This window comes from Zeus faber (genome assembly GCF_960531495.2).
Source record: "Zeus faber genome assembly, chromosome: 16".
Lineage (NCBI taxonomy): Eukaryota > Metazoa > Chordata > Actinopteri > Zeiformes > Zeidae > Zeus > Zeus faber.
In genome coordinates, this window is record NC_137202.1 from 1,827,708 (window position 1) to 1,853,963 (window position 26,256).

General features: G+C 41.6%; 2 protein-coding genes across 3 annotated transcripts; both read right to left on the reverse strand.

Annotated features, from left to right (window-relative positions):
• Nucleotides 1–2,504: 2,504 nt before the first annotated feature.
• npm3 (nucleophosmin/nucleoplasmin, 3) lies at nucleotides 2,505–5,253 on the reverse strand. Its single transcript, XM_080016215.1, has 5 exons — nucleotides 5,066–5,253; nucleotides 4,882–4,967; nucleotides 3,945–4,064; nucleotides 3,722–3,815; nucleotides 2,505–3,086 (listed from the first exon to the last, which is right to left on the reverse strand). The coding sequence occupies exons 1-5, from the start codon at nucleotides 5,136–5,138 to the stop codon at nucleotides 2,992–2,994; spliced, it is 468 nt and encodes a 155-aa protein (XP_079872341.1). The 5' UTR covers nucleotides 5,139–5,253; the 3' UTR covers nucleotides 2,505–2,991.
• Nucleotides 5,254–5,394: 141 nt separating this feature from the next.
• On the reverse strand, nucleotides 5,395–25,890 carry oga (O-GlcNAcase). Of its 2 annotated transcripts, none has more exons than XM_080016573.1 (18): nucleotides 25,426–25,890; nucleotides 24,481–24,532; nucleotides 24,184–24,281; nucleotides 23,954–24,084; nucleotides 23,555–23,726; nucleotides 21,422–21,520; nucleotides 20,713–20,997; nucleotides 20,444–20,599; nucleotides 18,749–18,939; nucleotides 15,953–16,213; nucleotides 15,333–15,545; nucleotides 14,476–14,650; nucleotides 11,347–11,432; nucleotides 10,290–10,394; nucleotides 9,853–9,944; nucleotides 9,281–9,473; nucleotides 8,878–9,040; nucleotides 5,395–7,693 (listed from the first exon to the last, which is right to left on the reverse strand). In XM_080016573.1, exons 1-18 carry the CDS (start codon nucleotides 25,592–25,594, stop codon nucleotides 7,557–7,559), a joined length of 2,778 nt encoding a protein of 925 aa, XP_079872699.1. In that variant the 5' UTR covers nucleotides 25,595–25,890; the 3' UTR covers nucleotides 5,395–7,556. The 2 variants fall into 2 exon arrangements, with proteins under 2 accessions (XP_079872699.1, XP_079872698.1); XM_080016572.1 differs by having other exon boundaries at nucleotides 20,444–20,602.
• Between the last annotated feature and the right edge of the window lie 366 nt (nucleotides 25,891–26,256).

Sequence of the window (26,256 nt, forward strand, 5' to 3'; positions counted from 1 at the left end):
TAAATATGGGGACATGGTGCAGTGAGTCTACTTCAACAAGGGGTCTGTGATTATATATCTACAACAGCATATTAGGGGCCTCCAGCAGGAGGAACTCGGATATCGGACGCTAAAGAAATTATGCAAGATTAACGTCACATAAAAGGTGCGATTCTCTAATGTACATGTGTCGACCAGGCTGAAGTTGGCGACTTATTCAACAGCTCCTTATTCAAAATGTTCAGTCCACCTTAAATGGCCCAAAAAACGTTATTTGACCTGTATATGACTGTCCAGGATTACAAACAATGATTACAAACATTACACATGTAAACATACTTTTACAGTGTTAAAATGCATTGAAACCTCAGGTTTAGTTGGCACAAAGCCTATAATTGTATCAAGAAATCATCCCATGGTTTGGTTCTCAGTGGTAGGGTGACCTGTTTATTTACAATTGGATTACAGATTGCATCTTTAAGTTAAAAATCTCTGTCTCACACAAGGCTGAAGCCCGGCGAAGATCTGTGGATCTGAAAACTAGATTAGATGTGATACAATATGTTGTTTTTTTAAGGAGGAAACCCAGTACTGGGAAAATAGACAGTTTGAACAGCAGAGTAAGTCAGACACCAGAGTCAACGATTAGAGATTTAGAGATCAAGTGGAGTTTAGTTCAGCCAAAGGTCACACATGTACATGGGTCAGTCACCCAAAAGAAAGACACTTGAATACAAAACAGGGTTGGCTTATATAGGCTAGCTACAATGTACAGTCTGACATGCCATGTCCATAGATTTATAAAATCAAATCAATTGCTACATTAAAATCTCTTCTAATTCTGGATTCAGATGCTTTGTCATACACAAGTGTCCCATTTTTGAGATGTTTCTAAAAGTAAGGGGGGAGGGCCATAGCAATTAAAATATTGAAATGACACAATTACACCACAGTTGGCACACCATGTTCAGAGGTTAATCATAAAAATGTCTTATTTAAGATAAGTCATAAAGTCAATGACAATTATGCAGGAAGCGCAATCACCTTTTGCCTTTCTCATTTAATTACAGTCCATCTTGTCAGGTTGTGTTTCTGGTTGCTTAAAATGCATACTGGACATTCATTGTTTGATTTTTCTGAACACAAGAGATTAGTAATTTTGGAAATCTCTCAATAGAGGCCTCTACAGTACAGGACAGAAATTAGTCACTAAATAGAGCCATCTATAACGTCATAAAACAATAAGTTATCACGTTATAACATGATATAAAAACGTGTGAATATAATGATTCATAAGTTGAATATATAATGAATGACTAAATATATTAACCACAGCACTGGATAATTACTCCAGTGTTTGCTCCCATTGACAATGTATTTACAATCAATTGTGGTAAAGTATTAAGAAATATGACTGTACACTTATAAATATGTTCCATTATTTTGGATATTTGTTTATTCATACCCCTTTCCCACTGCACCAAAAACACCCGGTACACCAGTCGGGAAGGAAATACCTGCGTCTCAGTCCCGGGTCAAATGACCCTGCAACAGACACAGGTTTTTAAGGCGGCTCCGATGGAAACACCCTGGTCGACGGTAATTTTGGTCCCTTCACCTGCAGGAGGCGAGGCGTGTTGAAGTTCCGGACCCTGGCGCATAAATACACAGGAATATCCCTGTATGATTCCATATTCCATTTAGAATCCAAAGTCAAAATGAGAAGTTAATTTACTTTTTTTCCACAGCATGGGGAACCGTCAAATGTTGTGCGTGTGGCGATCGCTCCGTGGGGACCGAAGCGGAGAAACCTTCACGCCGGCTCCGAGTCACTCTAGCGCCGCCGCGCCCAAGCCGGTTCCAGTTCCCCGCCGCCGAAGGACCGGTGACGCGTCTACTGTAGTGTTGGGTCGTTCGTCGAACGACTCAAAAGACTTTTATTTTAAGTTTTATGTCGTTTATTTTCCTGCCTGTAGTTTAGTGTCGTTTTCCTTAAACCGCCAGCTGCGGCCAACGCGCAACTTTTACTTTGAAGGTGCTGTCTCTGTTTGCGGCTCAACGACTTCCTGCTTCAATCACAAGTTGGCGCTGAATTGCATCGCACGACCAGGATGAAACAGCCCCTAAAAAATGCATTTAGTGTACACCGTGAACAACTGCAAATTAATTACACTTCATGCACGGACCCTTATCACTTTATAACAATATACTATTTATCACTTTATAACGTGATATAGTACATTGTGATACATTTGTATTGGGTAATAAGGTGAAAATAATAATATAACATAACATTTTCACGTTATAGCGTGACACTGATACTGCGTATTTGCGTCTGAAGAATATGAGTCAAAAACAATGTAGTTAGTCTGAGTGTAATGATAATCAACTGAAGAACATTGCAATAAAAATGCTCCATAGGTATAACATACATACATAAAGTACATTTTACACATACAAACCAACTGTGCGTTTAGAAATTGAAACCAGCACCATCTTGAGGTCAAATTCACTATTTAGAAATATAGGTTCTTAGATTTTTATTTATTTATCACAGTGTCTATTCAGACAAGACAGCAGCAATGTACTGCTACCAAAAGACCAAATTCCACACACCCCCAGCAAACCCAACCCTACCAGACCCAAAACCCATCACTTAAGAGTATAAAACACGGAACAGTATTTAATACAAAAAACAAGGTTCTCTAAAGCGGATTTGTCAAGTACACCGCTGAGACTGAGAGCTCACGAACAGAGCAAGCGGAGAGAAAATGCCACACCTTTTGGCATTTGAACGTCTCCCATTCTGATTCCTCCCTCCGAGAGTCCAGTCCCCGAAAAAAGCGGCACCTTAACATGAGAGTGTGGAAGGAGTCAAATGTGAAAAATGTTTCCGTCTGGTCAAAAGAAAAAAAAGAAAAAAAGAAAAAAGAAAAGGCTCATGGCATCATTTAATACAACCATTGATATAGTTCCTTGTCAAAAACCCCAGTATGATGAAACCAGGCGAGTCTAGAGCTTCTGCTTCTTTTTGGCTGGTTTTATTGGACTGATCTCCTCTTCATCCTCATCATCCTCAGAGATATCAGAGTCTCCATCGTCTGATACTATGGGTACAGGAGGTGGAGGATTGGTTATTATACATTTTTCCTCCAATGCAATCTCTTGTTATAAAGATGTTGAAAAAAAAAAAAGAACATTAAACAGTTGTACTGTACAGTTCCTAATTACTTATTGTTAAATACCAATTTTCTGTTATTATATTGGAAGTAATGCATTAAGTTTATGGTTTAAATTTAGTTGGGTTTGTTGGGGGGCACACCCAACAAATAAGTTCAAGTTCATTAACTAAAAATTAACCACCGTAAATGAGTATTGAATTTCAATTCCCAATTGCAGTCCTAATTGTTCTTCCCCTTAGCTGGAAGCGATCAGCAGACGTATCGGTGAAAGTTCTTCAAAACAGATAAGAGCAGCCAAAATACACTTCTGCATACTTCTTCTCTTCCATATATCTGGATTATTATATTTTTCTTTGTACATTTGGCTATACTTGTTTAATTTTTTCCCCAGACTGCTATTTAATGGAAATTGTCTGTTCAGCAATGCACCTATCTTTGCCACAACAAATTCCTCGTACGTGAAAATGTACTTGGCGGAATGAATAGATTCTGGTTCATTATTAGAGTGATTAAATGAGCTACAAGCCATCTTTTAAATGAAATGAAGAAAGATGTTGTACCAATAAGATGTAACCCGCTGACTGTGACGGGTCCTGTCCCAGATTTTAGCCGGATGGTCACCGGAGCCTTCAACTCAAACTCTCCAAGACTCACCTGAATTAAAAATATTAATAATAAAAACAAAATACAAGAAAAAAAAAATGGAAACAGAGGAGCATGTTCTACGTTAAAAGTACATTAAATATATATTCATGAGATATTAAGGGGAGGTCATTACTTTACCATGGGGAGGCAGTTGATGTGGAGGTGTGCGATGGGCACTGAGATGGTCTTCCCCTGGTGGTTCATGGCCGTCACCTCCACCACGTTGCTCTCCTCCTTCGCTCCTTCTCCGAGACAAACCTGCAGGGAATGTTCGGCTTGAATTCATGGAAATCAGCACCGTCTGTCTCCTAGTCCGTTTTTAAGGTTTGTTGTATGTTGCCAGGTTTTGCTGTAATTTTTAGGCTTATATTAATTCTTTATGATTAGGTTATTGTATATTGTCAAACATGTAGTGTTCATGTTTAGGTTTATTGGACATTTCCATTTTTTTCTGTCCTCTAGTTCATTTTAGGTTTGTTTTTAAATTACGATGTTCTTTTTTTCTACCAGTTTTTGATGTGAGCCGCTGTGACACTGCTCATTGTCCTATCGGGATAAATAACATTATCTATTTAAAATGAATTACTTGAGTTTATAATAAAACCACAATCCCAAGTGGAGTAGAAATCTACTTGAAGATAGTAACTCAAGCACAAGTTTTCTTAGCACATAGTTTCTTCCCTTCAATCACACACACGTCTGCAGTAGAGTTAAAAAAAAAAAAAAAAAGATTGTCAAATATTTAAGTACAAGTTACTTAGAGGCAAATGTATTTTCACATAAATTGTATTATTAGGGCGACAGTGGATTTTGACCTCTTGAAAGTAGTTTCAAGTCGTTTCAAGGGAGCAAAAAAATACAATGCAAATACACTCAAATAAAAGTATTGTTTCCCAAAATATACTCAAAAGCACAAATTGATCCAAGACGGCTAAAGCACAGCTGGTGGGCACACACACCTCCATGGAATTCATCCACATGTTTGATGAACTGTGTCCGACACTGATACTGTTCATCACCGCATGTGTCCATCACTATTATTATAAAAACAGAGTAGGAATTCGGTTTGAAATACCGTTCGAAGTTCCAGAAAATGCTCTAGGTCCTCCTCTTCATCTCCTTGGAAAGTGTAAAAAGGCACATTGGAGGAGAGTTCGCAGCCTGGGACGGGAGAAAAGGGGTAAAGTCAGTGAAACGAACATGTCTCTCAACTTCACTGCAGCCACACATGCGGGACCCTCGGCTGGGAGCCTACTTACTGAACAGACAGTTCTCCAGTTTTGGCATACTCGTTGGCTCGATTTCCGAGGAGTCGTCGTCACAGCAAGACATTTTTCTAAAATTAAAACGACGGTTGTTGTTTCCAGTTTCTTTGGTTGTCTTTTCTTTTCCCGTTTTTTGGTTTAACTGAACACGCTTTTACCAAACGGAGCTCTCACAGTGACAACCACGGCGCAGTTTATGACGTCACAAGGCACGTCATCACTGTGCGCCGAGAAACCCAGTTTGGCAACGTGATGCCCGAAACACCTCCCCAGAACTAGGATCTGGATGTTTATGTGGAAGGTAAATAATGACTTCAAGGAAGTGACATGTATCTGGGTTTATTTATTTTCAACCTCAATGTACATACAAATGGTTCATAAATTGTTACTTTTATTACCCCCGTCCCCTCCCAAGCACTATGATCAAAATGTTTCATTTACAACCTGCCTGTAAAAATCAGGTTATCAGAGTAGAAAGGTTTAGACCTGACACAGACAGACTGCACAATACAATAATACCCCTTAAAACAAGTGTGCAAAGTTAACCATCTTAAGATTGATATCCAGACCGATGGTGACTTCTCAGAACATGTTGAGACAAAGCCGTGAATGACGACTGTACGAGACGTCATGGAAGCTGACATTCACCCACTATGGAAAAACTAAATGATTCAAGATATTGATATACAAAATAACTTTTTTTTCCTTTGAATTACCAGTGAATATGTACTGTCTTACGTGACTGTTATATTCACATAGTACTGGGCGGCATGCATCTTCCCCGTGTTGCATGAGGTTTCTCTAATGGCTGCCACAGCAAATCTAATACACCTCATGCACACCCTAAGTGTATCTTTAAATATCACATTGGCAGGCAGCTACTGAGGAGGATGAGCAACAGATGATCACTTATGGTCAATATGCATCCTTTACTCTGTTCGTGGAATAACAAAAACAAAAATGGGGGAAAAGACCTCAGAGTATTAAATATTAAACAAAGATACAAAATGGCCTGGGAATATTTGTTCCAAACACCTACTCGCAGTACAGTGGAGTAGGGGTCTGTGCCACTTCGGTGACGGATTTTCGATAACTCTCATCACTGACAAGTGCTCTGCCCAAGGCTCGACTAAGAACATCCATTTGAAAGTGTGTGTGCAATGTTGTAAACAGCGCAGGATGGAATGCTAGTAATGTCGTGTGAGTGTTCGCAGTTGCCTCTTCAGTACATCCCAGATCACCCATGGCAGAAGCCTCCAGGTCTGGGTTTAGTGGTTATCATGGGGAACTGAGGCTGCTGGAGCTTCTATCAGTTCGGTCTGTAGGATTCTTACATTTACTTTTTTTTCCCCTCTAGTAATCTGTGACAAATTTTCCTGCGTGTTTTAAATTAAAATCAAGCATCTTTTGAAAACATGTTTCTGTAGCTTTTCCAAGCCCTTCCAAGGTCTGGCATATAACACAAAAGGCCAATGTATTATTAGTTCCTTATATAACAGACAGCAGCTAACGGACAGGCGAGAAAACAACTAAGCTGAACCAAACTCCTGAGACACTGTGGTTTGCAGGACTAAGAATTAAAAGGCAATGAACATAAAGGCAATATTTAAAAGGGAAAATATGGAAGGGGGCGGGGGCGCGGGACTGGTAGCCATTGTAAAAATATATGGCCTAAGCAAAGCACTGAAATTTAAATGTTTATGCATGTTAACCCACAGAGGTCCTTGCTCACTTTCAAACCGGCTTCTAGTTCTTAGTGGGTTTATAGTCGGAGGACGTGGTGGAGACACTGATAATGCCAGAGTTCAGTCCTCGGCAGATCAGTCAGGGTTACAACCCATGAAGAGCCAGTTTCTCACTCTGTAGATGCCCTTGCTATTTGCATATGCTCACCAAATAGACGGTTTGAATTTTTTTTCAGCAGAGACATGACTCCTAAGATGTACTGTTTGGAGGAATTGATCTCTGCTTTAGACTTTTCGCCTCTCCCCTTTCTTTCTCAAATTCTCCCCTAACTTTTTCTGTCGTTGCATTCTGTCATTCATGTGGTCAGACGCAGCAGGCCGTGCTCATTACACACCTGTTTCTCTTGTTACATAGAGATGGCGTGTCGTTGGTAATGGGTGCTGATGATGAAGGCCTACAGGGTTGTAAGCGACCACCGGGCTCCTGGAGATGCTGCAGAATTCAATGCTGGAGGCTAAACCACGTTCACTCTAACCAAGTGACGTAACCAGACTGCAGATGATTTCTTTACCCTTTTCACTTTGGATTCTTTGAATCCAGCAGAGCAATCACATCTAGGATCAGCACTGTAGATCTAGAGGACTGATTCTGTACACACTCTAAAAACTTGAAATCTTGTGCTAGCCCAGATGGTTATGTGATATAAAATCATCATGGAGGTTTGTCTCGTGAAGGTAACGGACGCCTTGAAAAGCCTCGTTGACCACTTGAAGCTTCTTCCTTTCCTCCCTACACTGCCTCAGAGGCTGCGTGCCATAATGATGACGTCTTTGGGAAAGCCTTCCATTTTAGCAACCTCAAAGCAGCCCAGTTTGCTATAGAAGTCCAACATCCTCTTGTCTGTGTGACGTACCTCACAGAAGGCTCCGTGGGACCCTGACCACAGAAAAGGAAAACAAATGGAAACAATGTCAGTGAAGAAAACATGGAATCGTACATTTTTAAAAAGAGTTTAATGTAGGGGTGTTACAATTCTGATTAGAAAAAACAATCTGAATGACTGTTTGATTTCAAACTTCAATATCACAAGCAGGTTCGTGATTCTCCCAGTATTTTTGTGAGTAATATTATCCAACATGGTCGCTATATTGGGGCGGTCAAGATCTGCTGCTAAACCAATGCAGTGTGCGCTGGTGGGTGTCCCCTGCGGCTCGCCCGGCTCCAAAACGTATGAAATTTGGTTCGGAGAGGGATCGGCTGCACCGCATCCCGCAACGCAAACTGCACCCGCCCACCTCGCACTAGGGCTGTCGGAGCGAAATTAGAATAGGATTCATATAAAAAAATAAAAGAAACAATAAAGTTCAATATAAGTTCATCAAGTTGGTTGCACAGTGAAGACCCAGAAAGAAATACTCCTGGTAAGGGTGAGCAATGTCTGCGGAGACGCACGGGCGTACCGGCGCATTTCCCTCCCATCCGGCATTTCACTGTGTGTACAAAGGAGAGTGCGCCTTTGCCCAGAATGTACAGGAATTCCACAGATGTGGCGATAAAAGTGCGAAATAAACCCGACCATCACCGATGGAATGTCCTCTAGTGCTGAGGCTCCAAACCACCGGCTGGTGGCCGCTATCTAGTTTCATATTGCAAAGTCGATATTACAATGTTATACAGTGGTACCTCGACTTACGACTGCATCTACTTACGACTAATCCAAGATACGAGTAGCGATAGTCCCAGAAATTTGTATCGACTTGCGACTGACTGCTCCAAGATACGACCGTGGAAATTTGGAGTTGCCGCATCGGCGGCCAGTCAGCAGTCAGTCAGCGGGCGACCTACATCATGTGTGCATGTAGTTCGTGACTTATCGATATTTTTTCATATTTACTGTGTTTGTGCTGTGTATTTTGTTTATTTTCACCCTTCATGATTTCATAATTCATATGGGAAAAATTGCTTCGCCATATGACTGTTTTAACATACAACCTTTCTAATAGAACGAATTACAGTCGTAAGTCGAGGTACCACTGTATTGCCAAGCCCTACCACAGTGGTAGACCAACTTGTCATTTACTTCTTTAAAAAATTAAATATAGATTACAGCTGCTACCCACCGTTGGCCTTAATGGAAGACAGCAAACATCCCATCATGCTCTTGGCCACGCTGGGATCAGTGACCTTGGCGTGAATGTCCACCTTGATGAGAGAAGGGAAATTTAAGAGGAAGGACTCTGGAAGGCCCTCCTCTTCTTCTTCATGGAAGCTCAGCATCATCTTCTGCACAGATTGGGCAAACACAGAGAGGGTATTGATTAGGGCAACCATGATCAGGAAATCTTATTAGGCGATTTATCGACAAATAATTACGATTAACAATTTCATTGTCTTTTATGTTAATTTATGCCACTCTCATACTACAAGCCTCTAAGGGTGTAATAATAAACATCCATACATTGAAAATATAATCAAATTTTACAAAACGATTAGGCGTGTAGTACAGTCACATTGTAGTCCTACCTCTGCTTCTGAGAGGTCTGTCTGACAGTCTGGTTTGTGGTATTTCTCTTGCATAAAAGGAATCCAGTTGAGCTTACACTTGTTGATGAATGGCTTAACATCCACAGTACCAAGCGCGTAACCACAGATCCCTTCCTCATCCTCCAGCACAAAGCCATAGTCTGGACTCAGAGTCAGGAAACCACCCACTAACCTGTGAACACAGCGATAATTGAGTCAAAAAGCTCCCCTCCGCCCCTCCCAGTAGGATTTTCTGAAATAAATTGTACAAATATCAGTGTATTTTAGTATTTTATGCAAGCTAATGACAGCTGATTAGTGAACTAGCTCCAGCGCTTACAAAGATTTTTGGACAAATCTCTCATATTCAATAAAATATTGCACTTAAGAACTATATATTTTGTTTATTTATTTTATTGTTTTACTTAGTTAGATTAACTCTAAACATGATGAACAGTTAACTTCCTTCCTCAAATTTCCAACAATGTCCTCACTGACATGCATTCTCCTGTATGATCATAACATTCTCACTATGTGTAAATGTGAAGCAGGGGTAAGGCTCCCAGTCTAACCTGTCTCCTATGAGGTCTGGATCCTGGTCAGGGAAGGGAACTTCCTCTATTCCTTCAGAGTACATCTCTTTGCAGATTTTATACACCGCAGCCTACAGAGACACACACATACACAACTGGCATTAGAGGGTGAGATGAGACAGGCACAGAATATCCTCCTTCTGCCCAAACGGCTTTTAAAGACATAATTTAACAAAATTCTGACAAAAACAGAGGCCACATCATTTTGGATATGGGAAAACATAGCAGCACAAATAAATTACCTTTGAGGATTTTGTGCTAAAAGGGAGCCAGCTCTGCTTGATATAATTAACTATTTTTATTACTATAACACCTACTATGTTGTTATTTCAACAACCATACTTCTACCTAGTGGCTGAATGCATATTTATATGCATATTCATAATTACATAAAAAGGCACAGACACATAGCTCACCTCATCTTTGGGAAAGTAAGGTCGTATCGAATATATTTTGGAGGTTGGCATTGAGGGTGGAGGCTGGTTGAAAAGATCGTTTGCTCCTTCTATTGGTAACAATCGCTGTGGGTATCAAAACAGACAGGTTCAGTTTTCCTGAGAAGCCTCACAGTCTATTTGATACAGCTGAGCTACTGTCAAATCAAAAGAAGCTGTGGCAAACACCATTCTTGAAATTAAACACATAATTTATAAAAAATACTCACTGTTCTTGTTGATTTGACAGTGAAAACTGCAGCAAATAATCACAAAAAACACCTTTGGTTAACAGATTTGCGCATATGGGATTTCTTGTTTTTTTATTTTTAACTAGTTTTGGTCCGAATAAGGTTTTACTGGCTAAAGGAGATGCTTCTTTCCCTTTTGCTAAGGCATCGCAAAATTTCGCTGCGCAGGATCTACCTGTTGAGAAAATTAATGATGCTTGCGCAGAGAGAAGAAATGAAAACTCCAGGAACCAACGAGGTGTCAGACATTTACGACTTAGCAAAGAATAGTCCTTCAACACGAGGTTGGAGATGCTGTCAGATTTTAAAACTCTAAGCTAAACGAGGGTGTTTGATCGTGGAGTTTTCCGCTGCGAACTTGCTTGCGCGTTCGCTGGCGCTGCGATGCTTATGCTTGCGCGTGCAAAGGGTGGGGAGGGGATAAATATTTGCGCTGTGCTTTCCTGCAAAGAAATGAGATGTCATGAAAATAAAACCTAGCCATGCTCGCTTGCAGTTGCATGCGCTGGGGATGGGCAGCATCTCCTTTGGGCAGTCGCTGAAAGAAATTCAAATTTTAGTTAAAATTCAAAATATATATAAGTTCACCCATTCCCTTTTTTTAATGTATCCAACCCAAGGCACTTTCCCGTTATGGATTACAGGGAAAGGAGAGCGTTACAATCAGCGCACCTTAAACAGACCAAATCCTTTCAGACCCGTGCACGCAAATACCTTTTTTTTTTTTTTTTTTAAACTCGCAACACTTTTTTGCCATTTGATTTCTGTGAATTCAGTGCATTGGATACCTGGAACTCTCCTGCTAGACCTCCCCTAAAGGCCCAGGGCTCTTGGTCTCCACTAAGGAACTGTGCTGAGGACTGACTACGACACCCTGTTAGGAGCAGAGCCAAGCGGACATCGTTACCACAGGATGGGGCTCTCCGACACAGATGATGGTGGGGTGGGGAGATGGGGAGGAAGGGGGGGTAATAAGAATCTAATATTATCCAATTTAAAAAATGAAATAGCCTAATTATTTTTAATGACAAGGAAAATTTATTTTTCACTATGAGGGGGCTTGAGCAACTAAAGCTTACGTGTGTGCAACTCAAAAATCTGGTCTATATAAAACCCTGACAAACAAAACAACTTCTCCTGAATTCTAATGAGATGAGAACTATATGAAGAACCTTTAAGCACCTAAGATTGCAGGCAAATGGGCAATGGCAGCGTAAGAATGCCATTTCATCCGTGCCGAAAACAAAGGTTTGTTTCACATCAGCATTTCCGTTAGGCTGACTGAGCTGCCTTGAAGAATGAAGAACACTGGATATTCTCGCTAGTAAAAGCTATACTCCAAAAAGCCATCAAGAGGCCCAAAAAACTGGAGCCAATTCTGTGTAGACAGTACAAGGTAAGCTTCAGCTGCTGTCACCCCGCTGTCCTCGCACCTTGGCTGAAGTCACATTCTTTAACTTATATGCCTTGTCACATGACCAGGGAGCATGAGTCATCAAACTAGGAGAATAGGGAGTCATGGATGACCATTCCTCAAAAACAACCAAGCCCCCTGAGTTCCTATTCAAGCCATTAGCAGGCCAGACCAGAGAATACAGTCGCTGATGGGAAAAACAGTACCCGAAGCAGAGAGTAACCAGTAAATAAATACAGGTGTAGTCAGATCAAGAACAGCTTGTCACAAATCTGCGTGCTCACTGCAAGGCAACTTCCCGTCTCATTTTTTTAATTGTGTGACTGAGGCTGCACGTTCTACATCCGAGTGTGGTGACAAGGAGTCCCGTCATGTGACCAGACAAATGCAGCGAGCTGGAAACAACGCATTACACTTCTGCCATTATATAACGACCTCACCCTGACGACCTACAACACTTCCTCTGACGAGCTGGGACAACACAGCGCAACGATGCACCCACAGGGAGGAACTCAGAACTCGCTTTCACTCAGCACTTTTAAGTGAAATACCATAAAAAGAGACTGCAAGATCTGTTGGGGAAACAGTTCTGCCTGAGTTATTATAAAATAATCTGCATGGTCAGATTATCCCAGTACAACCAGTAGGTAGTACTAGAAGCTATGCGTGAGTGGAATAGAGGCTGAACAATGAAAGCCAGGTGTGAGTTCCCTTGAGTAGGTGCATGCAGGGCTGCCCTGAGCCATCTCTGTAATCCTCTTGATAGAAACAAGAAAACAAGTTAGAAAGACGCTGCCAGAGAGAAAAGATTTGGGAGTTAAACGTTTCACTCAAAAGCTTAAATCGCTGCGCGAAATGTGACTTCATCCGGAGGGCCGCTTCCTCTCCTCCAAATTAAATTATTTACTATTATCAGTCTGATGTGAGCCATTAATGAAATAAATCCAACCTAAACGTTAACAGTAAAAAAAAGAATGCCTGCAGTGCCCATATACATCGGCTACTGGAGATCCAATAGCAGTAGAAACTTGTACTGTGGATTCTTCCATCTGTACACAGTGAAGGGAGAAAACAGTGGAAAATAGTCATTAGTAAGTGTTTGCAGTACAATCACCATGAAGGCAGACCGAATGCCAGCTGCACTGCTTGTAAGGGGGGGGGTGACAATCTGGAGCAGCACAGGAAAACAAAAGTGGCTTCATGTTGGCAAATAAAGATATTCACAATCTGTGGGGATATTCTGAAAGATGGAATTCCTCCTTGGGGAACACCTCATCTCTTTTGGAATGGTTGGAAACATTTCAGGAGGTTTTACTGCAGTTTTAATGTGGTTTTGCCCATGTGGGTTTGCTGCCTGCTGTGTACATATGTTAGGTTCATCAGCTTTACCATATAGCCAGACAGGACAGAAACCTGTGAATGAAACTGTTACGGGAATAACCTACAGGCCATGCTGGTGCTTCACATTATATCAAAGCAAGACTCAAATAAAATAGAGAGCCTTACTCTGAAGTTTATCATGGTGCACTGTCACCATGTCTTATTAGACTGTGCATGGTTCATGTGCTAAAATAAATTGAAGGAGAGATTTTGTTGTTAATTTTGTCAGGTGATAGAGCCCACTCTAATACAGTAAAAGCAAAGCCACTTAGCATTTTTCAACACATGCTGCCCACCTCCTGAGCGAGGTAATTCGAGGAGAATGCAGCACCTAAATATTGCAATACAATATAATATAATAATGTGGATCATTTACAAACCAGCTGAACAAGCAGCACTCATTTCAGCTATATATATTTTTTTATGCACCAGAATGGCCTTCCACAGTCAGTCAGTCAACATGCTCTCAAAACTCGCGTGCGCGCTAGGTGTGTGGGGGGGGAGTCCCCTGACACCCGTCACCACAGACCAGAGAAATGGAAGCCAGTGTGTCTGTGCTGGATTGCAGCGCTGCCATTACTTGACACACAGCAAGCAGCAGGAACCCTGCCAGGACAGTTGCCACGGAGACCCAATTGAGATATCAATAAAAATATAGCAGCTCTCTACAGCTAGCAGTGCAAGCGACATTTAATCGGACAAAAAGGAAAAAAAAAAATAATAATAATCATGAGATGGTTATGTAAGCACAAGGTGAATAAGTAGGATCATAAACTATTGAGAGAAAATGCATGAAGCATGTTGTTCTAAAGTGGTCTTCAATGATTGCAATACGCTGCATTCTAATGTCTGTGCCTGCTGCTGTGCACAGGTGCAAGCTGAGGTGCTAAGGAGCCCGTCTGCACAAATCAAGTGAAACAATTAAAACAGCCAACATTTGTAAGGCAGATTGTTTTTAATGTGTGAATGACTACAATTCACTTTAGCACCGGGCTGGAAAATTACATGTTCAGAATAGCATGAATGAGATGTGCATGTAAATGTCTCAGAGTGACGATGATCAATGCTACTGAATTGCTGCGCTGCTACTTTCAAGGTACCGAGCACTCACTACCATACATACCTAGCCACTGGACAAAAGACTTGACCATTGAAATAATGCTCTTGATGTCCCAGATGTACGTGTACAGGTCGTACAGGATGGTCCTGTTGGCCGAGTTGGACAGACGTGTGAACATCTGGATCACTGAGCAGCACATCTCCTCAAATGTCTCCGCCCTGGACTGCCACTCTGCTACCTGCACCATTAAAACAATGATCAGAGATAACAAGAAAAACATGCCAGTGCTACTCCTGTTGCATCAGAAAGCAAAGACAAGTGTAAACCTGGATGTTGTAAAAAAAAAACCCCAATAATAATAAAAAATAAAAAATAAATTAATTAATACATTTTTTTTTTTTAAAGTGCAGTTTCGAACACAATTTGGGAACTTGTAATCTACCAAAACAGACAACCTTATGGACTGACACTTTAAAAAATAGAAATAGTCTCATAGATAGCCAAAGCATTTAGTACCACAGGGCACAAGCAACAGAAGCTCTTGGCGTTGTATGCTGCCTTCGATCACAAAATAAATAAATACATTAAAAGAAAAAGTTCTGCACACACACACACACACACACACACACACACACACACACACACACACACACACACACACACACACACACACACACACACACACACACACACACACACACACACACACACACACACACACACACACACACATATATATAAAATAAATAAAATAAATTAAAATAAAATAAAATAAAATAAAAAACCAACAACACCACCACCCAATGGGCATTGTAGGTAATGCACATCCACCATTTTGTTTTGCAGCAGCTAACACTATAACTAGGGCGGAATAAATTCTCAAATAAGAATGCAATTGCACGTATTATCTGTATCTGAACCTTCTCGGGCTCCTTGCCCTTGCAGTTGACGCTGACGGCACTGCTGTTGGCTCGGAGCCAGTTAAATTCCTTCAGCATCTGCACAGCCTTGGGCCCATGCTCATAGGGCAGGTAGAAGAGCTCCGCTAGCAGGCTCAGGTCTTCCAGCGTGAGGGGCTCCACTGTGAACAGGGGTTTCTCATTGGGACCGGGCACAAACATATCTGGAGAATCCTGAGCAGAGGAGAAATGATCAGATCATTGATCAAAACTTGCAGTTGATTCATTTTCTGACTTCTAAATACACCATCTTGAGAAAGCAAATCATATAAAATTTTAGGAGCTAAAAATGGGTTTAGGGGTGTATCAAGGTAATTTTTTTCATATCGACAATTTATTGACTATTAAGGCCTAATATTTGTAAAACTGAGTATGAGACATTTAAAGACACCCTTCTGCTTTCAAAATGAAAAGTTCTGTTTCAGACTGCTGGGGAAACAAAGTCTAAATTGGTGGTCTACTGGTGTCTAAATGAATCACATAGATAATCAACAATCTATTATGAAAATATTAGTTCTTTGCAGGCCTGATCCCGAGGAAAACAAAATCAGCAAATACATGATCTCGTAGGTAAGTTGTACCTGCTTTAGCTGCTCATCTGTCTGCATTGGGGCAATGTCGCTCCCTGAGTCCTCCTGGATGGACTCCTCTGGCGACTTGGACTCTGCCGGGCTCTCCTTGTCTGTGTCCATGGGCCTCAGGTCCTCTGCCATCTTGTCCGCCATGATGGGACCAGAGTGCTTGTCTTCAGGGTGTACTTCAGCGTCAGGCTCAGGCTCGTCCAGCTTCTCCACCACCATCTCCATGGGCTCCTCATCAAAGTCCTTCTTCTCCACCTCCGCCTGCAAGAACAGGTGTGTAGGATTTTTAGAAATCTGCTTCTGCCTTTAAAGGAAAACTCCAGTATTTGTTTCACCTCCTCCTTATTTTTCAATCATTTGGCAGCTGAAGCAGTTCTCTCACAATTTGATCAGTTTAGAAGTCTTATGCCCATCACTCGGGTTGACTACCAATGAAAAATAAAATTATACTTCTTTTTACACATGTTAATATCGGTCTCTGGGGTCCCAAAAACATGTTTTAGAATTTTTTTGCTGAAAATACCATTTATGCTGTTGTTTCATGTAAACTTCGGAAAATAAAATAAATAAATACATCTACAATAAAAACACACAATTTTTATTGGTTTTCTCTGGAGAAACGCAGATCGGATGGAGCAGATGACCATATAAAGAAATCTGTGGCAAGCTGACGTCAGCTCATGCAGAGAGTACAAAAAAACTACGAAAACCGAGTTCAGAGCAGCCGGAAGCCTGAACGTTTTGTTCACACCAATTACTTTGTCATTAATTTACCTTATTATTTGACACTTTGGCCACATCTAATATGAACATCCAACATTGTAACATTATATATGTCAGAAAATAAGGAAAAGCATAATAAGTTCACTTTAAGGTAAACAACCCAACAAGAAGGGGTGTTCAAGTGCCCTGGTACCATTTTACATATATGACAATTTAGAAAGAAGAAGAAGAAACAGTCTTTATTTATCACGCAACACACCACACTATACTATACTACCGTATTTTCGCGACTATAAGGCGCATATAAACGTCTTTTTTTTCCCTCAAAATGTGCGGCGCGCCCTATAGTGCGGTGCGCCCTATGTGTGTTCCGCGGACATAAGGCGAGGTGGCCCGAGTTGGAGGAAAGACTCGAGCGGTTGATCATCGAGCAAAGAACGAGTGGGGCGAGCGTTTCGACGGTCACTGTTCGACTAAAAGCAGTAACGCTAGCGGAAGAAATGAAAATTGAACATTTTCAAGGAGGTCCGTCGTGGTGCTTTCGTTTTATGAAACGGTGCCATTTTTCCATCCGGACCAGGACTACAGTAGCGCAGCAACGTCCGGCGGATTATAATGAAAAGCTGGCGAGCTTCCACTCCTACTGCAGCAAACACATCGCCGACAAACGCATCCAGCCAAGCCACATCACCAACATGGACGAGGTGCCGCTCACTTTCGACATCCCGGTGAATCACACGGTGGAGAAGAAGGGGACCAGCACGGTAGCGATACGCACAACGGGGTATGAAAAGGCGTCGTTTACTGTTGTGCTTGGCTGCCACGCAAATGGACAGAAACTGCCGCCTATGGTGATTTTTAAGAGAAAGACTTTGCCTAAAGAGACTTTTCCAGCTGGAGTCGTTATTAAGGCAAATGAAAAGGGCTGGATGGATGAGGAGATGATGAAAGAGTGGCTGAGGGAGGTGTATGTAAGGAGACCAGGTGGTTTTTTCCACGCATCACCATCGCTGTTAATCTGTGACTCCATGCGTGCCCATCTCACAGCCGATGTGAAAAACAAGGTGAAACAAATGAACGCTGTGCTTGCTGTTATTCCGGGAGGTCTGACAAAGGAACTTCAACCGCTCGACATCGGTGTGAACCGGCCGTTCAAAGTAAGGCTGCGAGCGGCGTGGGAGCGATGGATGACCGACGGAGACCACAGTTTCACGAAAAGTGGAAGGCAGCGCCGGGCAAGTTGCGCCACAGTTTGCGGATGGATTGTAGATGCTTGGGCTAACGTGTCTGCTGGCACTGTTGTTCGAGCTTTCGCAAAAGCCGGCATCATTTCCGAGGAGCCGCACGGCACGGAAAGTGACTCTGACAGCGAAGAAGGGGAAACTGGCATGTCTGATTTAGCGCAGCTGTTTAATTCAGAAACAGAGGATGATGACTTCGATGGGTTTGATTAATACTTTGTAATAAATACATGAATAAAGCACAAACATACTCAGTTTTGCTCCCGCTCTATTTTTAAATACGCAGTAGAGGTATTTAAACGTAGTAGAGGATATGTACCGGTATATAAAACCCGCGCCCTATAATCCGGTGCGCCTTATGTGTGTGTTAAATACAGTAATGGCACACATAACTGAGACTGCGCCTTTTAGTACGGTGCGCCTTATGGTCGTGAAAATACGGTATTTAGAGGGTTTAGCTGCCATTACATTTTTTAATGAAAGATGCTTGAGATCAGGGTTTTTTATGTTTTTAAATAAACTTGAATGTTTTCAAGTAGAAATTTGACAGATTTGGAAAATATTACTAAAATATTGAATTCATATTTGAAATTCAAAATTGAAGTGCATGCTTGTTATTGTAGTTATGATTGTAGTACCTTGGTCTAAATAGATTTCCTCAGTTAATGTAGAATGTTAAATAATTATTATTATTAAAATAAAGAAAAAAAGAAAATGTTCCTCCGAAATGCCTGCATAAATAAAATAAAAACTCTTGTGTCCAACTGGTTTGTAAGAGCTGCCTGTGGCGGCCATGAAGTGACGTAGAACATGACGTAGCCACTGAACTTACCTGCTCCACCTCTTGCTGTCTTTTGGCCATTGGGTGCAAGTGTGGGTCCGGGCCGAGCGAGGGCATGGCGGGGGACATGATGGGTTGCTGGAACACGGTGGTCACAGTAGTGGCTGAGCAGAGGGACGGGGCCCCCAGGGACGAGACATCTATGGAGGAGCTCTTGGCACCGCTGTGAGGCACCTGTCGGCCTGAAAGACAATCAGAGCGGCATTGTTTACTTTCATTAGTGGGTACGTTCTCAGTTAAGTGCTTTTCTGCGGTGAAAAGCGTCTTGAACACTGCATTACACTAATGCCATTTTCAGAACTGCATAGACCGTTCTAGTTCTAACCAATCCAATTGTCATCCCAAATAATATCCTTCAAATATTGTTAAATAAACAATATTGATGTATTCATGAAATTGTCAATGTTACCCAGCCTTCGTACGTGGTTGAACTTAATCTTAACAATGCAGTTGTGAATCAGCAAGACTAAATTCCTCTTTCCAAAAAAAACAGGCATGTGATTGGCAAAGGAAAAAATAGCAGGAAAATGTTGGTGGGGGAGGTCGATGGCTCTGCAGAGCCTGAGAAAGTCTCCCTGTTAGAGAAGTGTATTGTTGTAGTAGGGTATTTACACAAAAAAATGAAGTTTTCACCAAATGAAGTCCTATAGCAATGGACAGCAACGGGGATATGTGCGTGATGCAGCACGGGACTTTCGTTTAATTAAATTAGGAAACAGAGGAAAATAAATACATAAAAATTTAAAACACACACAATGTAAACTTCCATTCACCGAAACCTTGAATTCGAACATGATCTGCAAGCATGTTACAGTTAGGGATGTTACCAATTAATTGACTATTGATTAATTGCTAATATGAATTTAATCGATTAAGATTTTGTCTTAATCATAAGAACTGAACAATGTGAGGTCTTGTTATAATTGTATTAACGGGAGTGTTTGGGGCGCAGGGTGTTTCTCAAAAAAAACAAAACTAAAAAACCCAGCCAGGAAGTAGTAGTACTAACCGGAACGACAAGGGGCAGTCGAGAGAAAATAAAATTCCCAGTGGAGCAGGAAGTAGTAGTAGAAGTAGATAGAGTCTTCCGGAAGAACGACAAACATGTCTGAGTGTAGAAAACCATAAGTTTATTGCTGCATTTAGATGTAACACAGTAGACGGGAATGGGATAATGGCACTTTCTGAACGACACGGGGAAAGGAAAAAAAACCTGGAGCAAGGAAGAGGTACGACAGCAAAACGAAACAAGCAATATGTTGCTATGTGGATGACTCCAATAAAATATAATGAACTAAATTATTTTGTATCTGTTATTATTTTAATAATGTTTAGTCATTAAAAAAAAAAAAGACTGTAAAAGAGATGTAATTTTCCTTATGTGTGCCGTGATTTTCTCAAAGGCAGAGGGGGGGGACGCCATTGGTTAAACCTGGGCCTGTGGTGTCCTTTTAAAATCGGCAGGTTGAGCTAAAGCTGAACGCAAACACACATCCTTGTGGATACTTGGAAAGGAATCAAAAAATCCTCACCCCCCCCAAACATAAAAAATACGGCTATGCATGACTCACGTGGGTCACATTCTCAGGTCAGAACAGCCGTAATTCTGGATTAATCCGGAAAAATGATATCCCTGAAAAAAAGCACCTCAAGAGAAACTGTTAACAAACATTTTACTGCTCTTACTGTTGTACTGGTGAGGCACTCCAAACTCCCTGAGCCACTCCGTGAGGGCCAGTTTGAGGGCCAGCTGAGGGCTGTACAGCATGTCCGTCTCCAACTCTTCATCACTGCCCTCGTTCTCCAATTTGATCTGGATGGACACTGTGCTGTCCTCTCCATCTGCTACAACAAGGCAGAGACCAGGATGTTGTTGATTAACAGCGGCCGCCAAGTAAAGTAACAAACAAACACGAAACTAAACACAGCGATTTCACACTTGCTTGAATACGTACTCATGACCACATCCTTGCGCACTCCATTCATGTTGGATTTGTACCAGGTGGCCAGAGTGTGGATGGCCACAAAGTTGGACTCAAACTCGCAGTTGGGATTGGTGAGGACCCCCTTCAGCCTGGGAATGAGCTCTGTGGAGCGGCCCTTGTACGGGCCTAGAAACAGCCGCTTCTGATCGTAATCATTGGCATGAATGTTGTCCCAAATCACGGGTGCTCTCCCCAGGATTTTAGACACCTCTTCGATAGACTCCACTGTGATATCGTTGGATACCACCTTTGGACCTGGAGAGGTGACAGAAGCACAAGACCCCTTAAAAAGGCTGATTTTAGCCCCATGTTGTATTTGGAAATTAAACATAACACTCCTCTATCCATCCAATAATTACTATATTAGGCTAACTTATATATTGGGAGCTTTAGGGGTGTGGGGATGTAATGTTTTACACTGCATTCCAATTTTGATGTGATGTTTTTTTACCCTAGGTACCACCAATAGCCTCAATGTGCAAATTCTAAATTAATTGTATTTTTTATCAGAAGCAAATAAATAAAATTACAGACTTTTTAAAATAGAATCTGTGGTTCCAATTTCAGTTTTATATTAGTGAACCACTGATATACTTCTTACTATAGCGTAAAACACTAATTTGTTTTAATAAACCAAGAACAGCAATGGCAAACTTCCTGTTGATGGCATCAGACTCACCTGTCCATAATACCTCAATGCCAGGAAGTAACTTCTCTCCCACTGTGTGGAGGTAGGGCGACTGAGAGACATTTGGGTAGCAGAATGTTCCACAATACTCTGAATTACAAGAAAAAACAACATTACTTTGATCATATCATCATCATCATAACAACCTTCCTCCATGTCCACCCAGCTTGCTGGGGGGGCAGCGATCGTCATGCGCGCATAGAATGTAATTTAATGTTGCAAATCCTCCTCCCATTTATTATTTACAAATACAATTTTTACACAAGACATAGTTTTTACTCAATTCAGTCCTATAGCAACGGAAAGCAACATGGAGACATTTGTCCCCACCAAGGATGCAACGGTACACAGTATTTTATCGCAACATGCGGTCGCCGCCTACGGTTAAATACGCATATGTGAACCACGGTATTACATTATTACGGTAGAAGTCCACCTGGCGTGTTGGCTCAGCGTACGGTGCACACGGTGTGCAGTTGCCGCTTCCTATTGATTCCAATGCTGCGGCTCCACTGGCCACGTCAGTCGATGACTATTTTTGCATGGGAGGTCTATATTCTTCCAACTCTGTGCTGCTATGTGAGCCTTTTCAGCCTAGTAACACAAGATAAAACTACATAGAAATATTTTGGAAAGAGTGCAATCAATGGAGGTGTCCAGTCGGAAAATGAAACCCTGGGATGGCCACGTCCCTTTTTATTACGAACTTCTCTTGAAAAAATATTTTGAACGGCTCATTTGTAGTAATGAAGGGAACCAAGTCTCGCTGGGTGATGAGCCATTCTTTATTTTGTCAAGCTTTACAATTGTATGTTGCCAGAGGCAAATGTTTCCCCCTCTACGTAAGTTTCTTTTTTTGTGAAACATTCTAAAAATATTATATAAATAAATAAAGGAAATTTATATTTAAATTATCCACTATCCTGGACACCTCCCCTCCAATCAGATGAATTTATGCAAATTATAACCCACCACCAATGAATTTGAATCCCCATCTCCCCCCAGTCATACACACAGAGTGTTAAGATTCAAGATTCAAGATTCAAGATTTTTATTTGTCACATACACTAGTTATATGTGGCAGAATACTATAAAAACATTTTTTACACCAAACTTTTTTTTCGCTTAAATATAAAGATCTCGAAACCGTACCTTTACCGTGGTCCCAAACCCGTGATACATACTGAACTGTGGGCCCACTCTACCGTTGAATCCCAATGCAGATATTTTTGGAATGGGACAGAACAGGACAGCCCCTTAACTCAGTTGGGTTTAAAAGTTTTGTTTGATCTTTGAGCTAACACGTTTCTCATTTTCAATACAAGTGAGAAACTAATGACACAAAATACATCAAAATCTTTCTCTTTGAGATTATATTATATATTGCTATATTATGATCACAAGATTTGCATATTGAGCGGCAGGCAGGTGCGGGGGAGAGGAGGCGGGGTTTGCAGAGGGTGCCAAAGCCCCTGCCCCCTTGCTCCTTGATGCCCCAAGGACCACATGGTACCCTTCTTATCAGGCACATTTATTTTTTTATAATGTGAATGGGTAGCTGATTGTCTGGGCAAGATACATCCATGAGGAACGTTTTCCTGGCACACCTGCGATGTGCGCACAGCGCAGACCACGGGCATCCTAATGCGCATCATCGCAATCGTCTGCACTCCGCCATGCTGCTCCGTTTGCCAAGAGCAGCAAAATGTCTAGAATTGCAGCTGAGGGTCCATGTGCCTTTTATTTTTTTCTTTCTTTTTTTAGGACCTGCCCCTTTTAACCTCTCTGCACGGGACTGTAGAGTGAGGAAGTGAGATCCGATCACAAGTGGTTACTCGACAGCTCTGAGCGGAGAGGGCGAGGGTCCCCGCCCCCTCTCTCCATCCCTCTCCGCTCCAGTTTCAGAAAACGGTAACTGCACTTACACTGTTTCAATGCTCTGATTTTTCCTCGCGGATAAAAAAAAAAAAAAATCTAAAAAAATCGTGTGTCATCAATGCCAACCGCGATTGAAGCAGTCGATCGCCGGTAGACAATTTAATAGTAAATCTGTCCAAGCCTACTTGCTATCAGGTTTATAAGCAAACGTATATTGCTGGTAAAGAAAATAACTGATTCAGTTACCTGTGGGACAGAAGAGAAAGGTTTCTGGCTCTCCAAGGTACTGGAAGATCTCATTGGTGATGGACACCTGAGCATGTGCAAAAGAGCTGAACACCTCTTTATCGGCAGGACACATGTTGTGGTCAATGTCATCAAATAGTAAGGCAAAGGACTTGCAGCCAAAATGAGAAACCTGGGGAAACAGAGAGAAAAAGATTTATGATAGAACATATCGGGTCTGATATTCTTGTCAAGCTACAAGGGGTGTAGCCAGTGTTCAGACACCGGAAGTACTTTTTCTTTGGGATGTTAAATACCTCCTACGACTAGTGTGATGCTGCCTATGCTTTATATCCATAATTGACCTTATGTCCAATATATGTTGCACATAGTTTACAGTTGGGTAAAATGTTGTCATGCCTGGTCAAGTTTCCTCTTGAGTGTAGAAACCTCTTTCTGATTGGAGAAGGTGATGTCTAATCCAGGGGAAATGGCATAGATAAACTCTATGCCATGCTCCTTAGCAGCGCAGATCAGAGTCATGAGTTGCTCTGAAAAAGGGTTACAGAAATGAAACAATCGCGATTTTCAACAGCTTTTTTTTTGGAAAATTACATAAAGAGCCTGTATACAGTACAGTAAAAACTGACCTGCTTCTTCCACTGAGTACAACTCTCTCCAGAACATTCTGTGTTTGTAGTCATCTTTAGGTGCATAAAGGTATGTATTCAATCCCCACTTCTGCTGCCTATGGAATACAGAATAGCAAAAATATAGTTAGGCTTAAAAGGTTAGGCTTTCCTGGCAAATTTCATCTTTGTTAAGGCAATAACATATGAATATTGTCATCAGAAATACAGAATCAGAAGCAGAAATACTTTAATAATCCCAGGGGGAAATTACTTAAAATGACATAAGTAATTACAAAACAATAAGAAATTACATACCTCCTGAACAATTCCTTTCTTTGTTCCATTGTCCATGGTCGACCATAAAACCCTGGAAGAAACATTAATTCATGTTTAATAGTCTGCAGAAAGCCAAGTTTCCAATGAATGTCTACATTATTAAATGCTACAACCTGCCAATTGCCTTGACAACTATTGAGAAGACATTCATCTAACCAATGATCATGTTTTGAGATGGTACAGAGACACATTAGAATAACAAACAGTTAAAAGACTAACACTGGTATTACACAACATTTAAATAATGGGCTTGGAACACCGTGGTCACAGTAGAGGTTTTTAAAGCTTGAGTTTTTCCTTAAAATCCTGGCACCATTAAGACCAGGGCACTATGCTTTAAAGAGATTTAAAAGACAATTCTCGAACACGAAGTCACCTTAGAGCCAGCAAAAAATAGGCTTAATAGGTTGCCACAGTGGAAATTAATTTATTGTTTGACTGCTGGAAAAGTAATGACATGATCTGGACTCTGTTGTAAATCATGTTCGACTCGAGTTGATCCAATTCAACATTTCAACATGGCAAACAAATAGTTGCCCTATTTAGAGTGGCAATGTTTAAACGAATCACTGCTGTAGGTGGATATAACTGCGTGTCTACGGAATTCCGTCCGTCGGTTTTTTTTGCCTGCTTATCAATTTATTTATTTTTCGGTCACTTGAAGTAATAGTTTACGTCAGAGGGTGCCATTTTTTACATCGACCGTTGACTGCCAAGAACAAGCTACGCTGGTTTATCGGATAATTTTAAGTGCTCGGACTTACTACAACCATTGTCTAATGTGTTTTCTGCAACCCCCCCCCCCCCCCACACACACACACACACACACACACCGGGATCATCTCTGCAACACTAACGTTCGTCAACACCAGGGCCCGACTTTATGCACCGTAACACAGTGAATTGTAATGGAATTAAAATCACCTTCCACCACCCCGCTGATGAACTTCCTGCGGCCCGTCGGTTCGACGCCGATGACGGGCTCCTCCGCCACTGGCACAGGGGCCTCGGTACAAACCTCATCGGGGCCCGGGTTGGGACTCGGTTCGCCCTCGACTCGAGACGCCTCCAACACCTTATCTTTTTGAACCATGGTGTCAGATCCACCTCAGAACAACGGCGCGCACACGGAAACGGGCTTAGACGGCTTCGTATGAGGGGGAGGCGGAAAACAGGATGAATAAAATCGCTGTCGCAAGGCTAGCAAGGCTGTCCGCCTCCTGGTCGATAATTTTACCAAAACCGCTTAAGCATTGAGTAAAAGCAAGTATTGTCAAGTAACGTGGCGCATTGTTTCTGTTATTTTAGTTTTGAATTTTATATTATTCTCGTCCGTTCGTAGTCGTCTCACTCTTGCAGATTGTCCCTGGTTTGTCTTGTCGTTTCTTCCTGTTTACACCGACTGCGCATGCTCACAGGACTAGACGAAACCAGTTCGAACTAGATCTGCGTGACAAAACACAGCAGAGATGTTACAAAGAGAAGGAGATGAGCAACTTCAACATCTGCCATTGACGTTGCGACGTTAAGAGAATGTGCACAGTGAAATAGTGACATATTATATTACTATGCGGATCAAGTACTTAGAATGTTAGTAAACACCCATGCCTGGAAAGGGTATACGTACTTGCAACGCTGCCCTAAGGGGTGTGCTGCTTACCATTAACCAGGAGGAAAGTACTATTTTAACTCCACGGCACGTTATGGCTGAATTGGGCTGGAAGCCAACGTAGCTACTTGAGCAACAGTTATTTC

What these genes read in the sequence shown, in the direction of transcription:
- npm3 (XM_080016215.1), bottom strand. Translation starts at nt 5,138, where the DNA reads ATGTCTTGCTGTGACGACGACTCCTCGGAAATCGAGCCAACGAGTATG. An exon ending in ACTGGAGAACTGTCTGTTCA is followed by an intron (nt 4,968 to 5,065) that starts GTAAGTAGGCTC and finishes CTCCCGTCCCAG; the next exon opens with GCTGCGAACTCTCCTCCAAT. An exon ending in CAGCGGGTTACATCTTATTG is followed by an intron (nt 3,087 to 3,721) that starts GTACAACATCTT and finishes CTGTACCCATAG; the next exon opens with TATCAGACGATGGAGACTCT.
- oga (XM_080016572.1), bottom strand. Translation starts at nt 25,594, where the DNA reads ATGGTTCAAAAAGATAAGGTGTTGGAGGCGTCTCGAGTCGAGGGCGAA. An exon ending in GCGCAAGGATGTGGTCATGA is followed by an intron (nt 20,603 to 20,712) that starts GTACGTATTCAA and finishes GCCTTGTTGTAG; the next exon opens with CAGATGGAGAGGACAGCACA. An exon ending in CCAGACCTCATAGGAGACAG is followed by an intron (nt 9,474 to 9,852) that starts GTTAGACTGGGA and finishes CTGTGTTCACAG; the next exon opens with GTTAGTGGGTGGTTTCCTGA.